The 19880-nt window shown below is 48.4% G+C and overlaps 1 protein-coding gene across 1 annotated transcript in view; it reads left to right on the top strand.

Moving 5' to 3' along the window:
- The window catches only part of TRIO (trio Rho guanine nucleotide exchange factor), a 368268-nt gene extending 356225 nt beyond the window's left edge, over positions 1–12043 (top strand). Inside the window, 6 exon segments of the mRNA XM_050794763.1 lie at positions 46–208; positions 476–597; positions 4467–4545; positions 6287–6487; positions 8964–9102; positions 9721–12043. Coding sequence (XP_050650720.1) covers positions 46–208; positions 476–597; positions 4467–4545; positions 6287–6487; positions 8964–9102; positions 9721–10263 — 1247 coding nt within the window. The 3' untranslated portion in view covers positions 10264–12043.
- Positions 12044–19880: the final 7837 nt, after the last annotated feature.

Here is a 19880-nt window from a genome sequence, read left to right as displayed (position 1 = left end):
AGGAGCCAGGACTGATGGGCCTTTACCAACTCCTTTCCCGTGCAGTTCCCCCAGAATTCGTCATTCCATTGAGTGAGGTCACGTGTGAGACAGGGGAGACCGTTGTTCTTAGATGTCGAGTCTGTGGCCGCCCCAAAGCCTCAATTACCTGGAAGGGCCCTGAACACAACACCTTGAACAACGATGGTCACTACAGCATCTCCTACAGGTGAGGGAGGCCCACTCCTGGTGGGTTTCGCTGGCTGGGAGCACCATCTTGTCTCTTGGCAACTGGAAATTCCTCCTTCATGGATGGATTTCTTTGGCCGCCTTCGGCACTCCACTTCGTCCCTGAGAGCACATTTCACGCCTGGGTGTACAGCTCCTCATCAGCACTTGAGCTCCTGCCTTCCCTTGATCCTGAAGGAGGAGGCCAGCGCTGATGGCCACGTGCTCAGCTTTTCTCACACCCAGTGTGTTCCCATCTGTGCCGCAGTGACCTGGGAGAGGCCACTCTGAAGATTGTGGGCGTGACCACGGAAGATGACGGCATCTACACGTGCATCGCTGTCAATGACATGGGTTCAGCCTCATCGTCGGCCAGCCTGAGGGTCCTAGGTAAGCACCGTGCTACGAGGAGTCTACGTGACCCAGTGGGGCACGTCTTCCAGGAGTCTCCGGAAGTCCTGAGTCTGCCCTCGCACTCCATGTGGCCTGACAGATAGAACAATAAGTCATCTGTGGGGCTTCAAAAGAGAATTGGAAGTAGCAGACCAAAGTGTCTGGGGTGGCACAGCAGAGTGACCTCTCGGCACCTTATGTAAGGTCGGGGGAGACACCAGAGCTCCTGTTGCTCGGAGGAGGATGGGGGCCTGGCTGATGAAGGCCTCTGGCTGCCTACCATGGGGCACCAGGGCCCCCCCCCTCCCCGACCAGCCTCTGAGTGGGGGCAGGCTGCTTTCCGTGCTCTTAGTACTCAAAACACTCAGATCCAGCCACTCAGCTGAATCTGGATCTGGTCTAGGTTGGTCTCACGTAGAATGGGCATGGGAAAAGCAGGAAAGGAGATGTGAGTGGGTCCCGGGCCTGCGCAGGCACTGTGGCCCTCTGAGACCCTAACAGCAACCCTTCTGGGTGGATGCGCCCCCTCCTTACCCTGTCCAGGAGGAACCAGGCCCAGGGCTGCTCAGCAGCTTGTCCAGAGCATCTGGCTAGGAGGCCTCTGCCGTGGGGCCTGCTTGCTGTGGTCTGAAGACCTTGTTCTCTCTCCTCAGCTAAACCGCAAGCTCCTTGGGGCAGAACCCATATCTTAGGCCCTTTCAAAATGCTCTGTAGTTACCTGATGTAGATAGCTGCTGAGAAAGGCGTGGGCTGCTCTCTGCTGCCATCTTGCGGAAGGCCGGCCGTGCAGTACTGGGCTCTGAGGGTTCCCGTCCATCCTCCAGCTGCACCACAAATGGAGCTGCTTCCAGAGGACAAATAAAACCCCAAATAAAAGATCGATTGAGTCCCAGAGCACCCTGTGTGTAGACAGTAAGCAGAATTTGTCTTAGAACTTTTGTCCCAGGTATCTTAATTTCCTGTTTTTAACAACATTAAATCAGAAAACAAGTTCTGATTTTTTTGGATCATGGAACAAGAAATTTTAAAATCTAGAATTTGGCAGTAAACAATAAAAAGTAAAGATTTTCTAATTTTTAAATAACACAGAAATTACACAGGTGATTTTTTTTTTTTAATAAATCACTAGCAAAAGCTAAAGGACTTTAGAAAGGTAGACTTTTCAGCCAGGCGTGGTGGCTCACGCCTGTAACCAGCACTTGGGGAGGCCGAGGTGAGTGGATCACGAGGTCAGGAGATAGAGACCATCCTGGTTAACATGGTGAAACCCCATCTCTACTAAAAATACAAAAATTTAGCCAGCATGGTTGCACACTCCTGTAGTCGCAGCTACTCGTGAGTCTGAGGCAGGAGAATCACTTGAACCCAGGAGGCAGAGGTTGCAGTGAGCCAAGATCATGCCACTGCACTCCAGCCTGGGTGACAGAGTGACACTCTGTCTCAAAAAAAAAAATAAATAAAAAAAATAAGACTTCATACCCTGGAAATGCAAATGGGAAAATAATCCAAGTATATGGTTAATTCTGTCACACAAATTCAGCTGCAACCGTAGGTTTTCAGAAGAATTATGTGGACTATTCCAAGATGATCTTAACTATTTCCAATTGTTCTCTGAGAGAAGCCACTTTGTTTGCAGGCATCAGTAATTTTGTGTTTTGTTTTAAATCTACCCATGGCTCCACTCCTGTCCGCCTGAGGCTATTCCTGCCCCCACAAGCTGGGGTGGGTGCCCTCATTCTGTCCAGCCTTGGCTGCCTTGCAGAGCCCCAGTTCTCAGATGCTCAGGAAACAAAGGCTTCTTCTAAGCCCAGCTCCAGCTCAAGGCAGGGAGCTGGTCAGAATCTGGGCTACGAGAGGGAGTCCTGAGGCTGGAGGCATTGGCTCTGCACCCTGAGGACATGTGCAGGCCCCCAAACTGTGTCCAAGAGAATCATCCAGAGAGCGCCCTGTCATGCCACCAGCCAGGGCCGAAGCTTCTGTTGATGAGAAAAGGGTGCCGGGGGCAGTGGCTCATGCCTCTAATCCCAGCACTTTGGGAGGCCGAGGCAGGTAGATGGCTTGAGCCCAGGAGTTGGAGACCAGCAACGTGGCAAAACCCCATCTCTACAAGAATACAAAAAATTAGCTGAGTGTGTGTCCCACTACTCTAGAGGCTGAGGTGGGAGGATCACTTGCCACTGGGAGGTTGAGGTTGCAGTGAGCTGAGATTGCACCACTGCACTCCAGCCTGGGTGACAGCAAGACCCGGCCTCAAAAAAAAAAAAAAACAAAAAAAAAAAAACCAGGGAGAAAGGAAGGTGTGTTTTAGAGGAGCCGGGGAGCACCTGCCACTGTGGTGCTCTGTCTCTGGATCTGGTTAGTGGGCACCGAGTCGCCATTTATGTTTGGTCCATTTTTCTGTATATATGTAATGCTCGAATAAAAATGTTTATTTAAAAAAGACAAGCCCTTTCAGTTAAAAAAAAGAAGAAGAAATACTTTTACGTAAATAATAGTCCAGTATTTTTTAATGTGATTTGGTAGATGCTTCAAATCTGCCTAGTGAAATAATTTTATTTTGATTAATGATTCTCTGTCAGTACTCATTCACCTACACAGTCAGAATTAGCCTTACCATTTCTAAAGCACTTTAAAGGGGTGCAAATGTGCCAGCATTAACAAAAAAGACTGCAGAATGAAACGTAGCCTTTGGTTTGCGTCATTGAAGTGATTGTTGCTTCTCGTGTGTCCTTTGGTGAAGATTTGGGGCTTTGTATGTGCCAGGCACTCTTCTGGTTTCTGGGAGGCTGCAAAGGTGGATCAGACATGGGTTCACTTATAGTCATGTAGCGGTCAGCAGCGCTCCTGTGACAGCAGTGCTGGCTGGCAGCACATGGCACCCACCGGGACTGCCCACTGCTATGCAAGGAGATGATTTCCAGCCATGAGTGAGTCAGGGAAGGCACGTGGAGGAGGTGGCCGCCACCCCGAGGAGCCCGATTAGACAAGTCAGCTTGGACATGGTTTAAGGAAACACATTCCCAGTGACAACCTGGGGAGAGGTGAAGAAGCCCAGGTGAGGATAGGGGTGGACAGATGCTCAGCCTGGGCTGGACTGCAGGTCAGGTGAGCGGGCTGAAAGAGGAACTAAGTGGGGAGAGGAGGCTGGATGAGCCGGGTCAGGAGGGCCTGCCTCCCATGGAGGCTTAGAATCACAGTGGCAGCTGTGCTTCCCAGGGGCTGCCTGGCAGTGGGGCCACGTGGGGCTCCCCCACTTAGTGCTTCTTTTCACAGGAAGACTCTAGAAAGGATGCTTTCTGTTCCTGTGGACGTGTACACAGGATTCATTACTAACAGGTGATTTACAGTTGGCACTTCCCTAATAAAATTCTCTTTGTAGTGTATTTATGATTTATTAACCCTGTAAAACTCTGTGAACGTTAAGTGAATACTGTGGACTCTTGATCTCTCATGGCTGTGAAAGGAGGCGTGGGGAGGAGAGAACAGCCTAGCCCTGAGGCAGTGCGGCCAGGTGAGCAGGGAGGACCATCTGTAGCAGTGCTGTCCAATAGAAGCAAAAAGAGGCCACATGTGCAAGTTTAGATTTTTCTAGTAAACACATTTTAAAAATAAAAGTAAAAGCAGTTTTTACTAACATGTATTTAATTTGAAAAATTATTAGTGAAATATTTTGCATTCTTCCTTCACGCTAAGCCCCAGTGTCTGTGTGTCCTTCAAGCACCCACCACATCTCCACTCATGTGAGCCATGTGGCAGGTGCCGGGGGGCCATGTGCAGCTGCTGTGAAGGACAGTGTGTGGCGATAGCCTTCTTACCCAAGAAGCTCCACGGGAAACAAGTTCAGGCAGGTGCTGTTCTTCTTGCAGGTCCAGGGATGGATGGGATCATGGTGACCTGGAAAGACAACTTTGACTCCTTCTACAGTGAAGTGGCTGAGCTTGGCAGGTATGAGGCACAACCCAGAATGCCTTCCGAAAGAGTAGAGTGCAGGGAAGACATACCAGAGAGTGCGCGGATTAAAGCTAAGCCGTGTTATCTTGCCAGCAGTTGGAAGCTGTGTGTCTTGCATTTGAATCGTAACTCTCATTGCCTTTAGATGCTAAACACTGGGGAAGTAAGGAAGCCGTTTTCCTCTCGGGTTCCAGCAGAGAGGCGGAATGCCACAAGCCACCCCTCGATGGGGAGAAGTTGCTTGCCTCTGTGCGTGTAGAATAGTGGTAGCTCTGTGCCATCCTTAGGAGAGTTCAGGAATCTTTCAAACGCTTCCTATAGTTCTTAATCCTCTTGTGTCCTTCACGTTTCGCTTGTGCGTGGAGACTTCAAGGAGTGACAGTAAAATCAGATGGGGTATCAGCGTCCTCCTGCACAAACTAAGAGAGAGGTTTCCCATCTAGGGGGCTCTTTCTCTTCATGAGGGGCAGCCACGCCAGGGGTGGCCCAGCAGTGCCATCAGACAGCCCGGCTCTCTTGGCTCTGCCTCTAGGGCCACACAGCACACATATCCAGGTGCTGTGTCCCATGTGGCAGGAAGAGCAGGGTCAAAGGAGCATGACCGCTTTCCTTCGTCCTTTTGTAAGAACTCCCCCAGAAACTCCAGCAGCAGCGCCCTCTGGCTTCCATTCCTGAGGCCGTAACTGGTCACATGGCTCCTGTTGAGGTCTGTGTCAGCTGTCTCTGGCTGCATAGAAAGTCACACCAGCACATGCTGTCTTAGGACAGTGGTGACGTGTGCCTTCTTCTGGTGCCGAGGGCAAATGGGGCCGTTACTCTGTTGGCCCCTCCTGGCCTGGTCAGCTGGTGCACCATGCCCCGTGCGTGTCAGAGGCCTTGTCTGCGACACTGGCCTCTCTCCACGTCGACTTTCACCCTGGGCCTCCCCACATGAGGGCAGTGGCATTCCAGAACAGCAGGAGCGTCAAGGCCTCTGAAGGCCCAGCCTCAGAAATCAGCGACCAACGTCCTCCACACCCTGTGGGCCAGAGCCAGCCCCAGGCAGCCCTGATTCAAGGGGAGGAACAGCCCCCGCCTCCGAGTGAGAGACGTGGCAAAGCCATGGCCTTTAACCCTGTACACAGCCTGCCCACTACAGACGCATCTCTGGTCCTCACGTGTGCAGAATGCACTCACCCACCTCAGGCCCCCATCTGAGGTCCAAAGCCTCATCCAGATCACGTTGAGGTGTGACCAGTCCCTGGAAGTGGGTCATCAGGTGCAGCTCCAGGGTCCTCGTGCCTGCCCCACACTCACACCCACAGTGTCGAGGCTGAGGCAGTGACCACAGCAGACGCTCCTTTCAAACGTGCAGGGAAGGGTGGCTGACGGGAGGCGTGAGCAGACATCCCGGCTTCTGCACGTTGTGGGGAGCAGAGGGGAGCCACCTGGCAAGGCCGAGGCTCAGAGGTCTTGCCCTGTCACTTCTACCACACACGGTGCTGGGAAGCCGCCACCAATGTGAGGAAACCAAGGCTGCCTGGGAGGGAGGACCAGCAGAATCGCGTGGCTGCGGGGACAAGGGCAGATTTGGGGGACGGCCATGGCACCACAGCTCGTCCGTGGAGTGGCCAGGAGAGCAGGCCTCTGGACAGGACCGGGCCACCACACAGCCAGTCCATTTAGGATAACAGAGTCTTTCTCGGTGCCAGACCTCAGCAGCCTCTGCAAATGGTCTTCTTGACGTATTTTACAGGGGCAGATTCTCTGTCGTTAAGAAATGTGATCAGAAAGGAACCAAGCGAGCAGTGGCCACTAAGTTTGTGAACAAGAAGTTGATGAAGCGCGACCAGGTCACCCATGAGCTTGGCATCCTGCAGAGCCTCCAGCACCCCCTGCTCGTCGGCCTCCTCGACACCTTCGAGACCCCCACCAGCTACGTCCTGGTCTTAGAAATGTGCGTACACACCTGGCCTTCCGCTCCCAGCTCTCTGCCGCCACCTCGGGGTTTTGTTGTTGCTGTTTGTTCTCTAAGAGGGATAGATATTGGGCTTTTAGAATTTACAGAACTAAAAAACATCTTCACTGCCATAGCCCACAGCTTTCGAGCCTTCCAGTAATGGCAGAAAGCAGTGTGGTCTTCACGGGGCAGCTGCCTGACGAAGGACAGTCACCCCTAGGGTGGAACGCCCGACACGCTCAGCCGCCCGGAGACGCCCTCCCATTTCTGAAGGTCCCATGAGGCCAGGCTGTCTCTGGTGCTGAACCCAAGCCCCCATTAGTGGTTGGAGGCTGACCTGATACCCCAAGCCTGTGCAGGGGCAGCTCACCCCGGATCAGCGCTGCCCCTCAGGCCTCCTGCCAAGGGCAGGCCAGCTGGATGGGAGGGTAAGACGCACCTCCCTGCAGAATGTCCTCCAGAGAGGGGGCGCGGGCACACGAACCAGAGCTGCCCCACTGGCACCATTGTACTTACTGGGCTCCTTCATAAGATCAGAAAATGATTCAGTCACGTAAAGAAAAGTGGAAACCTGTGTCTCTCAGGAGCTGTTCTCATCTAGGTGTGGGTTCGCATGGAAATGTCAGGAGAGCGCAAACTGGGGGTGCATCCGGCAGGGATGCCGCCCAACCTCCTACAAGGCAGGGACGACCCCCACGGATTCATCCGCCCCAAACGTCTGTGCATTTAGCTTTGAAAAATGTCGATTCCTCCTTTTTAGGGGGAGTCATTTTATACGTTTACTTTCATTTGCAACTTCTTTTCCATGGGGAAGGGTAAAACCTTTTGCCGCTGTTTGGAAAGTTTGCGTAGCTCTTCAGTGGAAGGACAGGATTAGCGGGGCACCCCCATGGGATCATGTAGGGGCAGACTCCAGCTCGGGGCCCCTCGCCTGCAGGAGCTCCCTCCAGGCCCTGTACCTGATGTTGTAGTTATTGTCATTTTTTTCTTAAAGAAATTATGAATGCCTCCCCATACCCTTCCTAGGGCAAGGCTGCCACAGGGTCCCGTGTGGCCCCACATGCAGCCTTACCAGCTTCCTCGGGCAGCGCGTGTGCCATGGGTGACACTGGATGTCTCAGGAAGGCCTCCCACCCATGGCTGCACAGCTAAAACCTCCCCCAGAACACGGGGATGGGGACCCGCTTCCAGCCCCTCTCCCAAGAATAGAAAACACATCTCGTGGCAGAAGGGCAGACGGTGGGGCGCACCTGAGCCTGAGCAGTGTGTACGGAGAGGAGGTCCACGGGCCTGGGCCTGGCCTCAGTCCCCGCCCTCCCTCTCATCGGCTCATTTCTCACCCTGGGTATCCTTAAAAGCAGCATTGGCTTCGGAGGGTTGGCATGGGGCCGACATGGTGCGACGTATGTGGAAGAGCTGACGTCCAAGCCGAGGCCTGGCCTGGGAGCCTCGGGACCTGGGAGGTCTCCTCTCTGGCTCCAGATGCCGGTGACCAACAGCCACTGCTCACCTTCCCCGGGGAGTTTTAACAAGACTGTGGCTTGAGTGCTTGTCATCAATCTACAAGGCCTTCGTTTCTGGACTGACATTTCAGTGCTTTCAGCCGTCATTTCTGGGAAACAACATGGTTTGGCCTCACCATCCTGTTCATAGGATCTGTTTTCATGACACATTACTCCAGTTCTCACAGGCTACTCCCCATTGCTAGACAGGCAGCTGATCTTCCTACAGATTTCTGTTTTGCAAAGAGCAGCATAGGCCGGTGTTTAGAGAGGCGGGGCCAGACCACCTCAGTCCAGTCCTGGCTTCTCCACCCTGGAGCGGTGGACCTTGGGCAAGTTTCGTGCTTTCTCTGTGCCTGAGTTTCCTCATGTGTCACATGGGTACAGCAAGGCCCACTTCACAGACAGTCATAAGGATTAAATGAGTTGTTAGAAGGCGTTGAGCCCCTGGCACTTGGCAGTGCTGGGGAAGTGTTTTTTTAGTATGAACAGTAATTTCAGAGGAGAAAGCCTTCTGGGTCCAACGCTGAGCACTGACTGGGCCACCTGTGGTTACGTGATCTCAGTGAGTCTTCCCATGGCCCATTTGACAGGCGAGGAAACTACAGCTCCGAGAAGCATGGTCTACATGCCTTCCTTCAGCAGATACCACAGGATGCCTGCTGTGCCTGGCACTGCCGGCAGCCAGGCCACGCCATCCCCCACAACAGGCAGGTTTGGACCCTTGACTGGGCCGCTCTACCCCTGGCTTCCCTCTTAAGATGGAGACACCATGTTCCCCACTCGTGTCTTCCCATCAGAGCTTCACAAAAATCCCCCTCCTTGTCTGGGCACACCTTAGAGGCACAGCCCTGAGATCCTGATGACACATTCATAACAGGTGACAGATGTGACATGTTTACTTCTTACTAGCCCGAAGAGGTCTGGAAAGGAAAGCACGTCGTAACAGTCACCCGTTCCTGCCTCTGTAGGGCCGACCAGGGTCGCCTCCTGGACTGCGTGGTGCGATGGGGAAGCCTCACCGAAGGCAAGATCAGGGCGCACCTGGGGGAGGTTCTGGAAGCTGTCCGGTACCTGCACAACTGCAGGATAGCACACCTGGACCTAAAGGTTGGTGAGGCCCTGGGCAGGTGAAGGGGGGTCCGAGCACACCGGCCTGGCCATGTGGGACACAGAGCCCCCTCTGAAGCCAGGCCAGGAGTGCCCGAGCGACTAGGGACGAAAAGGGTAGCGGGGGCAGCTGATTAGCACTGGTTGCTCATCTCTGTTTCTAAGCGTTTGCGTTCAGTGATGCACACAGTCAAGAGTACACTGGGTAAAACACTGGAGCCCTCCCAGCCTTCCACGACTTTCAGAAAGTCCCCATGAGTGTTGCCTGGTGGGTGTGGTGGGTGCAGTGGTAGCTTAGGCAGGAAAGAGAGTATTCCCTTCGGTGCTAGGAGGAAAATGAACAGCCAGCTTCAGAAAGCAGCCTGGTTTCATTAGGCTACTTGGCCCTTAGATCGCCAGAGAGAGCTGCTCTGTGAAGCTGGGTCCCAGCTCCGCTGGGTCGTCTCTTCCTCCTCACCCTGGGCGGGCAGCTGAGGGTCCAGCCTGCTTTGCACATGCATGGCTTGTCCTAGTTGACATCATAGATTCCTTCCACCTCACCGTAGAGTCCCGCCAATCATCATGAGTAAGCTTAAGATTGGACTGGTCTGAAAATGACAGTTGTATTCTCTCTTCCAGCCTGAGAATATCTTGGTGGATGAGAGTTTAGCCAAGCCAACCATCAAACTGGCTGACTTTGGAGATGCTGTTCAACTCAACACGACCTACTACATCCACCAGTTACTGGGGAACCCTGAATTCGCAGCCCCTGAAATCATCCTCGGGAACCCTGTCTCCCTGACCTCAGATACGTGGAGTGTTGGAGTGCTCACATACGTACTTCTTAGTGGCGTGTCCCCCTTCCTGGACGACAGTGTGGAAGAGACCTGCCTGAACATTTGCCGCTTAGACTTTAGCTTCCCAGATGACTACTTTAAAGGAGTGAGCCAGAAGGCCAAGGAGTTCGTGTGCTTCCTCCTGCAGGAGGACCCCGCCAAGCGTCCCTCGGCTGCGCTGGCCCTCCAGGAGCAGTGGCTGCAGGCGGGCAACGGCAGAAGCACGGGCGTCCTCGACACGTCCAGACTGACTTCCTTCATTGAGCGGCGCAAACACCAGAATGATGTTCGACCTATCCGTAGCATTAAAAACTTTCTGCAGAGCAGGCTTCTGCCTAGAGTTTGACCTATCCAGAAGTTCTTTCTCATTCTCTTTCACCTGCCAATCAGCTGTTAATCTGAATTTTCAAGAGAAAAACAAGCAAATATAACTGATCAGCTGCCGGTATGTTCATCGTGTGAAATTGCATTCCAAGTGGGCTGTGCTCAGCAGTGCTTGGACACAGAGCTGCAAGCTGCGCTGGGGTGGAGGACCGCCACTTACACTCTGCCCAAGGCAGAGGTCGCATTGCTGTATCACAGTATTTTATTCAGGTTTCTGCAAAAAATAAAAAGATACTTTTTTAAACAAACATGAATAGAATTTTGCAAATTTAACGTTTTCAAGATTTATTCAAGGAAACAAAATGCCTATGTTCAACCACTGGTGTTAACGAACAAAGATAATGTGCGTCTCTGGGGAAGACGCACCCAGGTGGCGGCCACTCCCACGGCCTTGTCTAGGGCTCAGAGTCCACTCGGCTCTGAGCTTCTCCAGGCGCCTCGTCTGTGTGCGTCTCACACCAGACGTGGCTTCTGAAACGTGCATTCAACCTCAAACTTTTGCATAAAATAGAATGAATCGTTTTGCTCTGATGAAATGTAGGCCTTACTTGTATATAAGACTGTTCCTGCCTTCGGTCTGTGGTTTTCCCACCTGCCTCCCCTCCCCACCCCCCACCCACCGCCTGGGGCTTCCTCTGGGGGTCCGAGGGTATGCCCAGCAAATGAAGACATCAGGTTGGGTCCTGCCCCACTGCCCCTCCCCCTGTTCCTGCCCCAAGCCGTCAATCAGATTGTTGAGCAGTACACAGTCAGATGAAAATACTGTAAATGCACTCATTGGGGGTTTTTTGGTTTTACTTCATATCATGTGCAATGTTGTGGCTTTAACATTTTATGCAACTATTTATGAAGACCTCTGTTGTACCTGTAATAAATATATAGAAAAAGCACATACTTCGTATGGTGAGCTTTATGGTTGTGTGTGTGTGTTGGGGTTGGCGGGTGGGTGGGTAGGGTCGTAGCCCTGTGCCATCGGTTCAAGGAGACTTTTCGTGAAACTTGTTGGTTTTGAGGACTGTAAAAAGTGATTTCATACTCTGAATATAAAACTGGATAATAGGGTAATGTTTTAAAATTTATTATGCTATTATTCAGAATGCCAAAGTATTATTTTTTTTCTCAAAATCAGTCTGGACATTTACTACTTTTTAGACTTTTTGACTTTCAACTTTCTGTACAAAAATTGGCTGGGTTTTGAGCTTTTGGTAAGAAATAAAAGCCGATTAAGCACTGGCCGCCCCGCGGCTGGTACCCAATGCCCGAGTCACTGTGGCAGCATTCGCACTGGCGTGGGGAGTCCTTTCAACTCAAGGAGGCTGGGTTTCTGGGCACCCTTGAGGTTTTCTGGATGTCTTTTTATCTTTCTCGTGTGAACTGCACTACAAAAGAGACCAGCCCATTTCCCAAGCCAGCCAGACACCTGGGTCTTGAGCCATAAACTGGCGTAGTTAAGCTTTGCAGCTTCCAATGTATTTTATTTATTCTTTTGTTGGGTTTTTGTTGGTTCTTGTAAAATTGTACAGAAACTTTTTAAAAGAAATTGGATTCAAAACTGGATGTGTATTCGTAACCTCATGATTTTTATTTGTGTATTGTTTCTTTTATTATTTCAGTTAAATTTTTACATTATTTTGCATGTATATTTCTTTGTACAGAGACCTTACATGTTTACACAGTATGATGTGATGTAAATATTTTATTTTGCCATCAGTTATTTTAAAAAATTAAACATATTTGCCTGATTTTTGTGTTAGGCTTTTTATTTAAATTGGTCACTGTTGAATCGGAAAGACAGATGGCTGAGGGAGAGACTGACGCAGAGACTTATGGGTGGGAGGTGGCAGAATGTACTGGATTGAGAACCCTCTGTACACACTGAGAAATGCGAGTCGCTCAGCCTCCTGCAGACTGGTTCAGACACCACACTCGAGACCCTGGTATGCACCAGAATGTCGACTGACTGTGCACAGCGAGGCTGTAGCTTGTCCTGGTTAGAATAAGCGAGGCTGTAGCTTGTCCTGGTTAGAATAAGCGAGGCTGTAGCTTGTCCTGGTTAGAATAAGCGAGGCTGTAGCTTGTCCTGGTTAGAATAAGCGAGGCTGTAGCTTGTCCTGGTTAGAATAAGCGAGGCTGTAGCTTGTCCTGGTTAGAATAAGCGAGGCTGTAGCTTGCTTGTCCTGGTTAGAATAGCTAAGGCACCCTGTTGCCTGATGAACTCAGAATTAGAGTGAGGGAAGAGCTCGTCCATCCTGGCCTCAGAAAAGCAAAGGTAATGTCCAGATAGATTGAAGAAAATGAAACAGTTTCATTTGGTTAAGAACAAAGATCCTGCAGCTAGGAGAAGATTCCCCAGTGGTGCCTCGACCTCGGCCCTGAGCCCACCCAGTCCGGGGGACTTGCAGCCAAGTGGCTTCCCCAGCTCTGCCAGCCTGGCTGCTGACAGTAGCTTATTTTTTCCAATGACCATATCTTCTCTCTTGATTCTTTCTGGCTTTCCTTCTGGGCTGATGACTTTTATTGTTCAACACACCATGAAGAACAAGTATTCTTTCTCATCTGGTTGCGGAAATCCTGAATAGAAGGCTGATGTGAAAGGACACTTGTGCAGTCTCTAAGTCAGGACATGGGAAGCTAACTCCCTGAGGTGTGTGCCCGCCCAAGTCCCAGCAGTACCCATGACTCAGTGGGCTCTGGAGGGGGCAGAAATTCAAGGTTGGTTCTAATCTACCACCTGCCCAGCACAGCATCCTGCCCCAGGGGGAGTTGCCTGGCCCACCACAGTGCCACACCTTCTGAGCAACACAAAGGAGGCGAGGGGTATGTGGTGGTGTCCTTTAAATGGGACAGTTGCTGAATGGAGTGGTTCTGCCTGTAAGATTAGCAGAACTCACTGTGCCCAGTGAAAGCCTCAGGCGTTTGGTCTGTCGTGATCACTGGATTTTTTTTCTCAAATACCAAGGTGTTTTTCATTCTGCAAGTTACTGTAATCTTTTAAAAACTCGGATTCTCTTTAGCCCTAACAAGTGGGGGGAAATCAATGTTTTAGCAGAATTATGAACCTCATAGTAAGCAATAATCTATTAGATGAGGTCTTTGCTTACTGTAGCTATACAGTAAGTCTTGAAAGCAAGTAGACATCCCCATCCCCCCACTTTGTTTTTGTTTTTGTTTTCCAAATTGTTTCTGCTAATCTAGTTCCTTTGCCTTCATAAATTTTGGAATAGCCTTGTTCATATCTACAAATATTAGACCATCTTAGACCACTAGAAGGAGAGGTCCTTTCTCCTGTACATTTTCGAGACAATTGTAAAGAAAGGAGTAATTCTTGGAACTGATCGATTCTCCATATTATATTTATTTATGTGAGATTTAACTTACAGAAAATTATGCAAGTCAATAAATGTTTATACATGTATATACCTGTGATCGCCACCCAAAGCAAACTATAGAACGTTTCTGTTATCCATTATCCTGCCCAGGAAGGTCTGTCTCACCCCTTCCCAGTCAATCTCTCCCTCCCAACATAATCACTCTTCTGATTTCTATCATTCATAGATATGTTTGCCTTTTAAGTAAAATCATATATTACGTACTTTTTAAAACTAGGTTGTACCTTTTATTTTGAGGCCATTATAGATTCACATCCAATTGTTATGAAATGTACCCTTAGGCTGGGCACGGTGGCTCACGCCTGAAATCCCAGCACTTTGGGAGACCGAGGCGGGCAGATCACCTGAGGTTGGGAGACCAGCCTGACCAACATGGAGAAACTCTGTCCCTACTAAAAATACAAAAAAATTGCTGGGCGTGGTGGCACATGCTGTAATTCCAGCTACTCAGGAGGCGGAGGCAGGAGAATCGCTTGAACAAAGGGGGCGGAGGTTGCGGTGAGCTGAGATCACGCCACTGTACTCCAGCCTGGGCAACAAGAGCAAAACTCCATCTCAAAAAAAAAAAAAGAAAGAAAGAAATGTACCCTTTACCTGTGATAGTATACACGATCATACATTATCACAACCGGGATACTGTCACTAACACCGTCAAGATGCAGAATATTTCCACCACCAGCAGGACCCTCCCGTTGCCCTGTTATGGCCACACTTCCCTTCTGCCACCACACCCTTCTTTAACCCCTGCCAACCACTTACATGTGCTCCATTTCTATAACGGCGTGTTGAAAATGTTATTTAAACGAAATCATACAGTATGCAGCCTTTTGAAATAGGTGTTTTCTCCTAGCATAATTATCTGAAAATCCAGATTGTTGTATCAAGAGTTTTTTTTCTTTTTATTACTGAGTACTAGTTCACAGTGTCGATGTACCACAACTGAACCATTCACCCACTGAAGGACATCTGAGGCGTTTTTTAGCTTTGGGTTGTTAAGAAATAGTTTGCATGAACATTCATTGTACATATTTTCATGTGAACATAGGTTTTCATTTCTCTGGGATAAGACAATTGGAAGATCATATTGTAGTCACTTGTTACATTTTTTAAGGTGCGGCCAAACTGCTTTCTAGACCGGTGGTCCCCAACCTTTTTGGCGCCAGGGACCAGTTTTGTGGAAGACAGTTTTTCCATGGATGGTGAAGGAGTGGGAGACGGTTTCGGGATGAAACTGCCCCACCTCACATTATCAGGCATTAGATTCTCATGAGTGTGCAACCTGGATCCCTCGCATACACAGTTCACAGCAGGGTTCGCGCTCCTATGAGATTCTAACGCCCAGGCTGATCTGACAGGAGGTGGAGCTCAGGCAGTAATACAAGTGATAGGGAGTGGCTGTAAATACAGAAGAAGCTTCACTTATTGCCTGCCACTCCCCTCCTGCTGTGTAACCTAACAGACTGCAGACCAGTAATTTTTACAGATCAGTACTGGTCCGCGGCCTGGGGTTGGAGGCCCCTGTTCTAGACTGTACCATTTCACATTCCCACCAGCAACGTAGGAGTACCAGTTTCTTTGCCTCCTTACCAGCGTTTGGTGGTGTCACTTTTTTAATGTGGCCAAACTGACAAGCGTGAAGTGATATCTTATTGTGGTTTTAATTTGTATTTCCCTGTTGGCGAATGATGTTGAGTCTTTTCATGTGCTTATATGTACATCTTTATATTCTCTTCCCTGAAATGTCTCATCACATCTTTGGCCCATTTTCTTGTTGGACTGTTTGGTTTTTACTTGTTGAGTTCTGAGCGTTTGTTACATATTGTAGCTACTAGTCCTTTGTCGGAGATGTGCTTTGCAGATGTTCTCTCCTCTGTAGTGTGTCTTTTCTTCATCTTAACAGGATCTTTCAGAGAGAAAAATTTTGATGAAGTCCGATTTAATAATTTTGTCTTTTATGGATCAACTTTTGGTGTCAAGTCTAAGAACTCTACCTAGTTCTATATTTAAGATTTTTTCCCCTAAGTTTCTTTTCCTAACAGTTTTTAAGTTTCACATTTTACACTTTATGATCCATTTTGAGCTAATTTTTTTTAATATAAAGTATAAGGTTTAGGCTGAGGATTTTGTTGTTGTTTGCATATGGATGTTCAGTTGTTACAGCACCATTTGTTTTAAAAAGGCTTCCTTTTGGCTGGCCGCGGTGTCTCACACCTGTAAATCCCAGCACTTTGGGAAGCCACAGTGGGCGGATCATGAAGTCAGGAGATCGAGACCATCCTGGCTAACACGGTGAAACCCCGTCTCTACTAAAAATACAAAAAATTAGCTGGGCGTGGTGGTGCACGCCTGTAGTCCCAGCTACTTGGGAGGCTGAGACAGGAGAATTGCTTGAACTGGGGAAGTGGAGGTTGCAGTGAGCCTAGATCGTGCCACCGCACTCCAGCCTGGGTGACAGAGCAAGACTCCATCTCAAAAAAAAAAAAAGCTTCCTCTTTTTTATTTTGTCAAAAATCAGCTGGAACTATTTATGTAGGCCTATTGCTGGGTTCTCTACTGTGTTCCATTGATCTATTTATCCCTCCACCAATATCACACAGTCTTGATTACTGTAGCTATATAGTAAGTCTTGAAAGCAAGTAGACATCCCCCCACTTTATTTTTTTCAAAATTGTTTCTGCTAATCTAGTTCCTTTGCCTTTATAAATTTTACAATAGCCTTGTTTATACCTACAAAATATCTTTCTGAGATTTTTATATGCATTGCATTAAATCTGTATATCCATCTGGGGAGACCTGACATCTTTACTGTGTTGACTCTTCCAATCCATGAATATGGTATGTCTCCATTTATTTATATTTCCTTTGATTTCCTTCATCAGTAGTTTTACAAGTTCATATATTGTATATGTCTTATTAGAATTATGCCTAAGTACTTCTTCTTTTAAACAATTATATTTATTTTTAATTTTGGTATTCATGCATTCATTGCTACTATATAGAAATACAGAATACAGTTGATTTTGGAATGCTCATCTCTTAGACTACATATTTGATGCACTGAATTACTAGTTCTAAGTATTTTTTGTAGATTCTTTTGGATTTTTCTTTTTCTTTTTTTTTTTTTTTTTTTTTGAGACAGAGTCTCACTCTTGTCACCCAGGCTGGAGTGCAATGGCACAATCTAGGCTCACTGCAGCCTCTGCCTCCCAGGTTCAAGTGATTCTCATGCCTTAGCCTCCCCAGTAGATGGGATTAAAGTTGTGCACCACCACGCCCAGCTAATTTTTTTGTATTTTTAGTGAAACAGGATTTCACCATTTTTGCCAGGCTGGTCTCAAACTCCTGACCTCAGGTGATCCTCCCACCTCGACCTCCCAAAGTGCTGGGATTATAGGCATGAGCCACTGCACCCAGCCAACTTAGTATTTTTTGGCTTTGCATTAGGTTTATTGGAGCATTAAATGCATTTTCAACTTATAATGTTTTTGACTTACAGTGTTTACCGAGATGTAACCCCATCATAAGTTGAGGAGCATCTGTATTTTCTCCACATACATTTAGAAACACATCACACAATGTTGTATGTTTTCACCTCAACCATCAAACTTAATTTAGAAAGCTAGAGAGGAAAAAGAAAATGCATTTACCCATACGTTTCCTCTTCCCATTGTTCTCTCTTCCTGATTTTCTGAGATTGATTCCTTTATCCTTTCCTTTCTACTTAGAGAACTTACTCTAGTCGTTCTTTTAAGGCAGTCCTCCTGGCAACACATTCTCTTAGTGCTCCTTCCTCTGAGAACATCTTGACTCCCTCTTCGTTCTTGAAGGATATATTTTGCTGGGTATAAAATTCTGACAGTTGTAGGGGAGGCAGAGATTACCTCCAATCCTCCCTTTCCTGTTAGCTCTTAGTCAACTCTTCAGCTGGCTCTAGAAACCACATTGACACCAGGAAGATTAACAAGACAAAAGTATACAAATTTTATTAGTTTTACATATATGTGAGGACCTTTGCAAGAAAGTTAAGTCCAAATATATGGCCAAAGCAAGATGCTTTTATACATTTTAGACAAAGAATGATAAATTTGAGAAGAAATGACAGGCAGGACAAAGAAAATCTGGGCTGACAATTGTGGCTCCTGTAAGTCCAGCACTTTGGGAGGTTGAGGCAAGAGGATGATTTGAGGCCAGGAGTTCGAGACCAGCCTGGGCAACATAGCAAGACCCCATCTCTAAATAAATAAATATATATATATGTATATATTAGCTGTGTGTTGGCACAAGTCTTGTTCCTAGCTACTTGGGAGGCTGAGGTGTGAGGATCACTTGAGCCCAGGTGTTCAAGGCTGTAGTAAGTTAGTCTTAACCTCCTGACCTCAGGTGATCCACCCATCTTGGCATACCAAAGTGCTGGGATTACAAGTGTGGCCCCTGTGCCCAGGCTTTTTTTTTTTTTTTTTTTCTTTTTTTTTTCTGAGACGAACTCTTGCTCTGTCACCTGAACTGGAGTGCAGTGGCGGATCTCGAAGGCTGTGGTGAGCTATGATTGCACCACTGCACTCCAGCCTGGGTGACAGAGCAAGACCCTTCTCAAAAAGAAAATCTGGCTGAGGCAATAAATTTTCTAGGGGAGTCGCTGGGAGACATATGTGGAGGGGTGTGGGTATAAGACAGGTGGAAGTTAAGGGTTACTTCATTAAGTATGTTTATTCGGGTTCATTGCAGCCTCCAATTCCAAGCCTCTATTGATAAGGGCTATTTTCTTGCTCTGGCATGGTGACAGTACCCCTCCCAGAGGAATCTTTATGACTTACTGCATGCAGAAAGAGAAAGATCAGCTGTTCCTTTCTGAAACTAGGATCCCTCCAATAACAAAGGGGATGGAGAGTCTTGTTACTGTTCAGCAGAGATGAAAGTTCTGCTTCCCCCTATTTGGGCTTCTCTAACACCATGCTAGCAGACGTTTCCCTATTACAGCTGGGTAAGGATGGAAGTCTGGGCTCTGCACTAGTCTTTGCTGGCAGGGTGAGGGTGGGAGCCACTGTTTTTTCTGTGATGTGTGGCTGGAGAAGAGCAGTTACTGTCTAAAGGTTTTCCATCTTGCTAGGCCACCCCTTTCCTGTGCCCTTATCTGAAGAGAGCAAGATTTTGTTGGGACCTTTTTTGTCTGCAGCTATGGCATTTCCACATTGCTGGCTTCTTTAGCTCCATGTCTGGGATACATGAGGCAAAAAGAAATCCCAGGGACCCCACCATCCTTGGGGTTCCCCGTCCCTGAAGCCCCACACGGATCTGCGGTCTTCACCTTGCAGAGTCTCCTTAAAGTTTGTTTCATAGGTAACATCGAGCTGTTTCTTGTAGGTAGTGGGAGGAATAGGAGAGAGATGTCTACTCCATTTCCCAGAAGCAGAAATCCAGTATCGGTGCTTCTTTTTCTATTTGCTAGTTTTAGGATTGTGTGCTGTTGGTTTCCTGAGATAAAACAACTGCTTGATCTGTTTTTTTTTTTTTTAGATGGAATCTCGCTCTGTCACCCAGTCTGGAGCACAGTGGCCCATGGTCTGCAAGCTCTGCCTCCCAGGTTCACACCATTCTCCTGCCTCAGCCTCCCAAGTAGCTGGAACTATAGGCGCCTGCCACCACGCCCAGCTAATTTTTTGTATTTTTTTTTTTAGTAGAGACGCCGTTTCACCATGTTAGCCAGGATGGTCTCGATCTCCTGACCTTGTGATCTGCCCGCCTTGGCCTCCCAAAGTGCTGGGATTACAGGCATGAGCCACCACGCCCGGCCTGATCTTATTTTCAAAAGGGATCAATTGTATCCGTTATAGAAAGGGGGAACCTACACAACCAATAGCTGTCAGAATATAAGCTCTTTACACATGTCACTGTCTTGTACATTTTCTGCAGATTCATTTCTTGCCGAAGTCTTACTTAACTACCAGTGTAATATTCTTCTACTATTCCACAATAACCAAACCAGAATATCCAGAAAAAGGTAACTGATGACAGATGGTAAGTAAGAGATTAGCCAGGCTACCAAGAGCCAGTGGCCTGGGCAGGCCCTAGCCACTCATTGCAGAGCGGTCCATGAGGCAGGATCAGAGGGGATGCAAAGGCTAGAGGGGAAAAGAATGGACCCAAATAACTTCTGACAGAGGGGATTCAATGAATTGTCTAACAAGTTCTG

The sequence above is a fragment of the Macaca thibetana genome, chromosome 6 (genome assembly GCF_024542745.1).
Source record: "Macaca thibetana thibetana isolate TM-01 chromosome 6, ASM2454274v1, whole genome shotgun sequence".
NCBI classification, from domain to species: Eukaryota; Metazoa; Chordata; class Mammalia; order Primates; family Cercopithecidae; genus Macaca; species Macaca thibetana.
The sequence above is the reverse complement of the archived record's forward strand: the minus strand, read 5'-3'. Positions and strand labels throughout refer to the sequence as shown.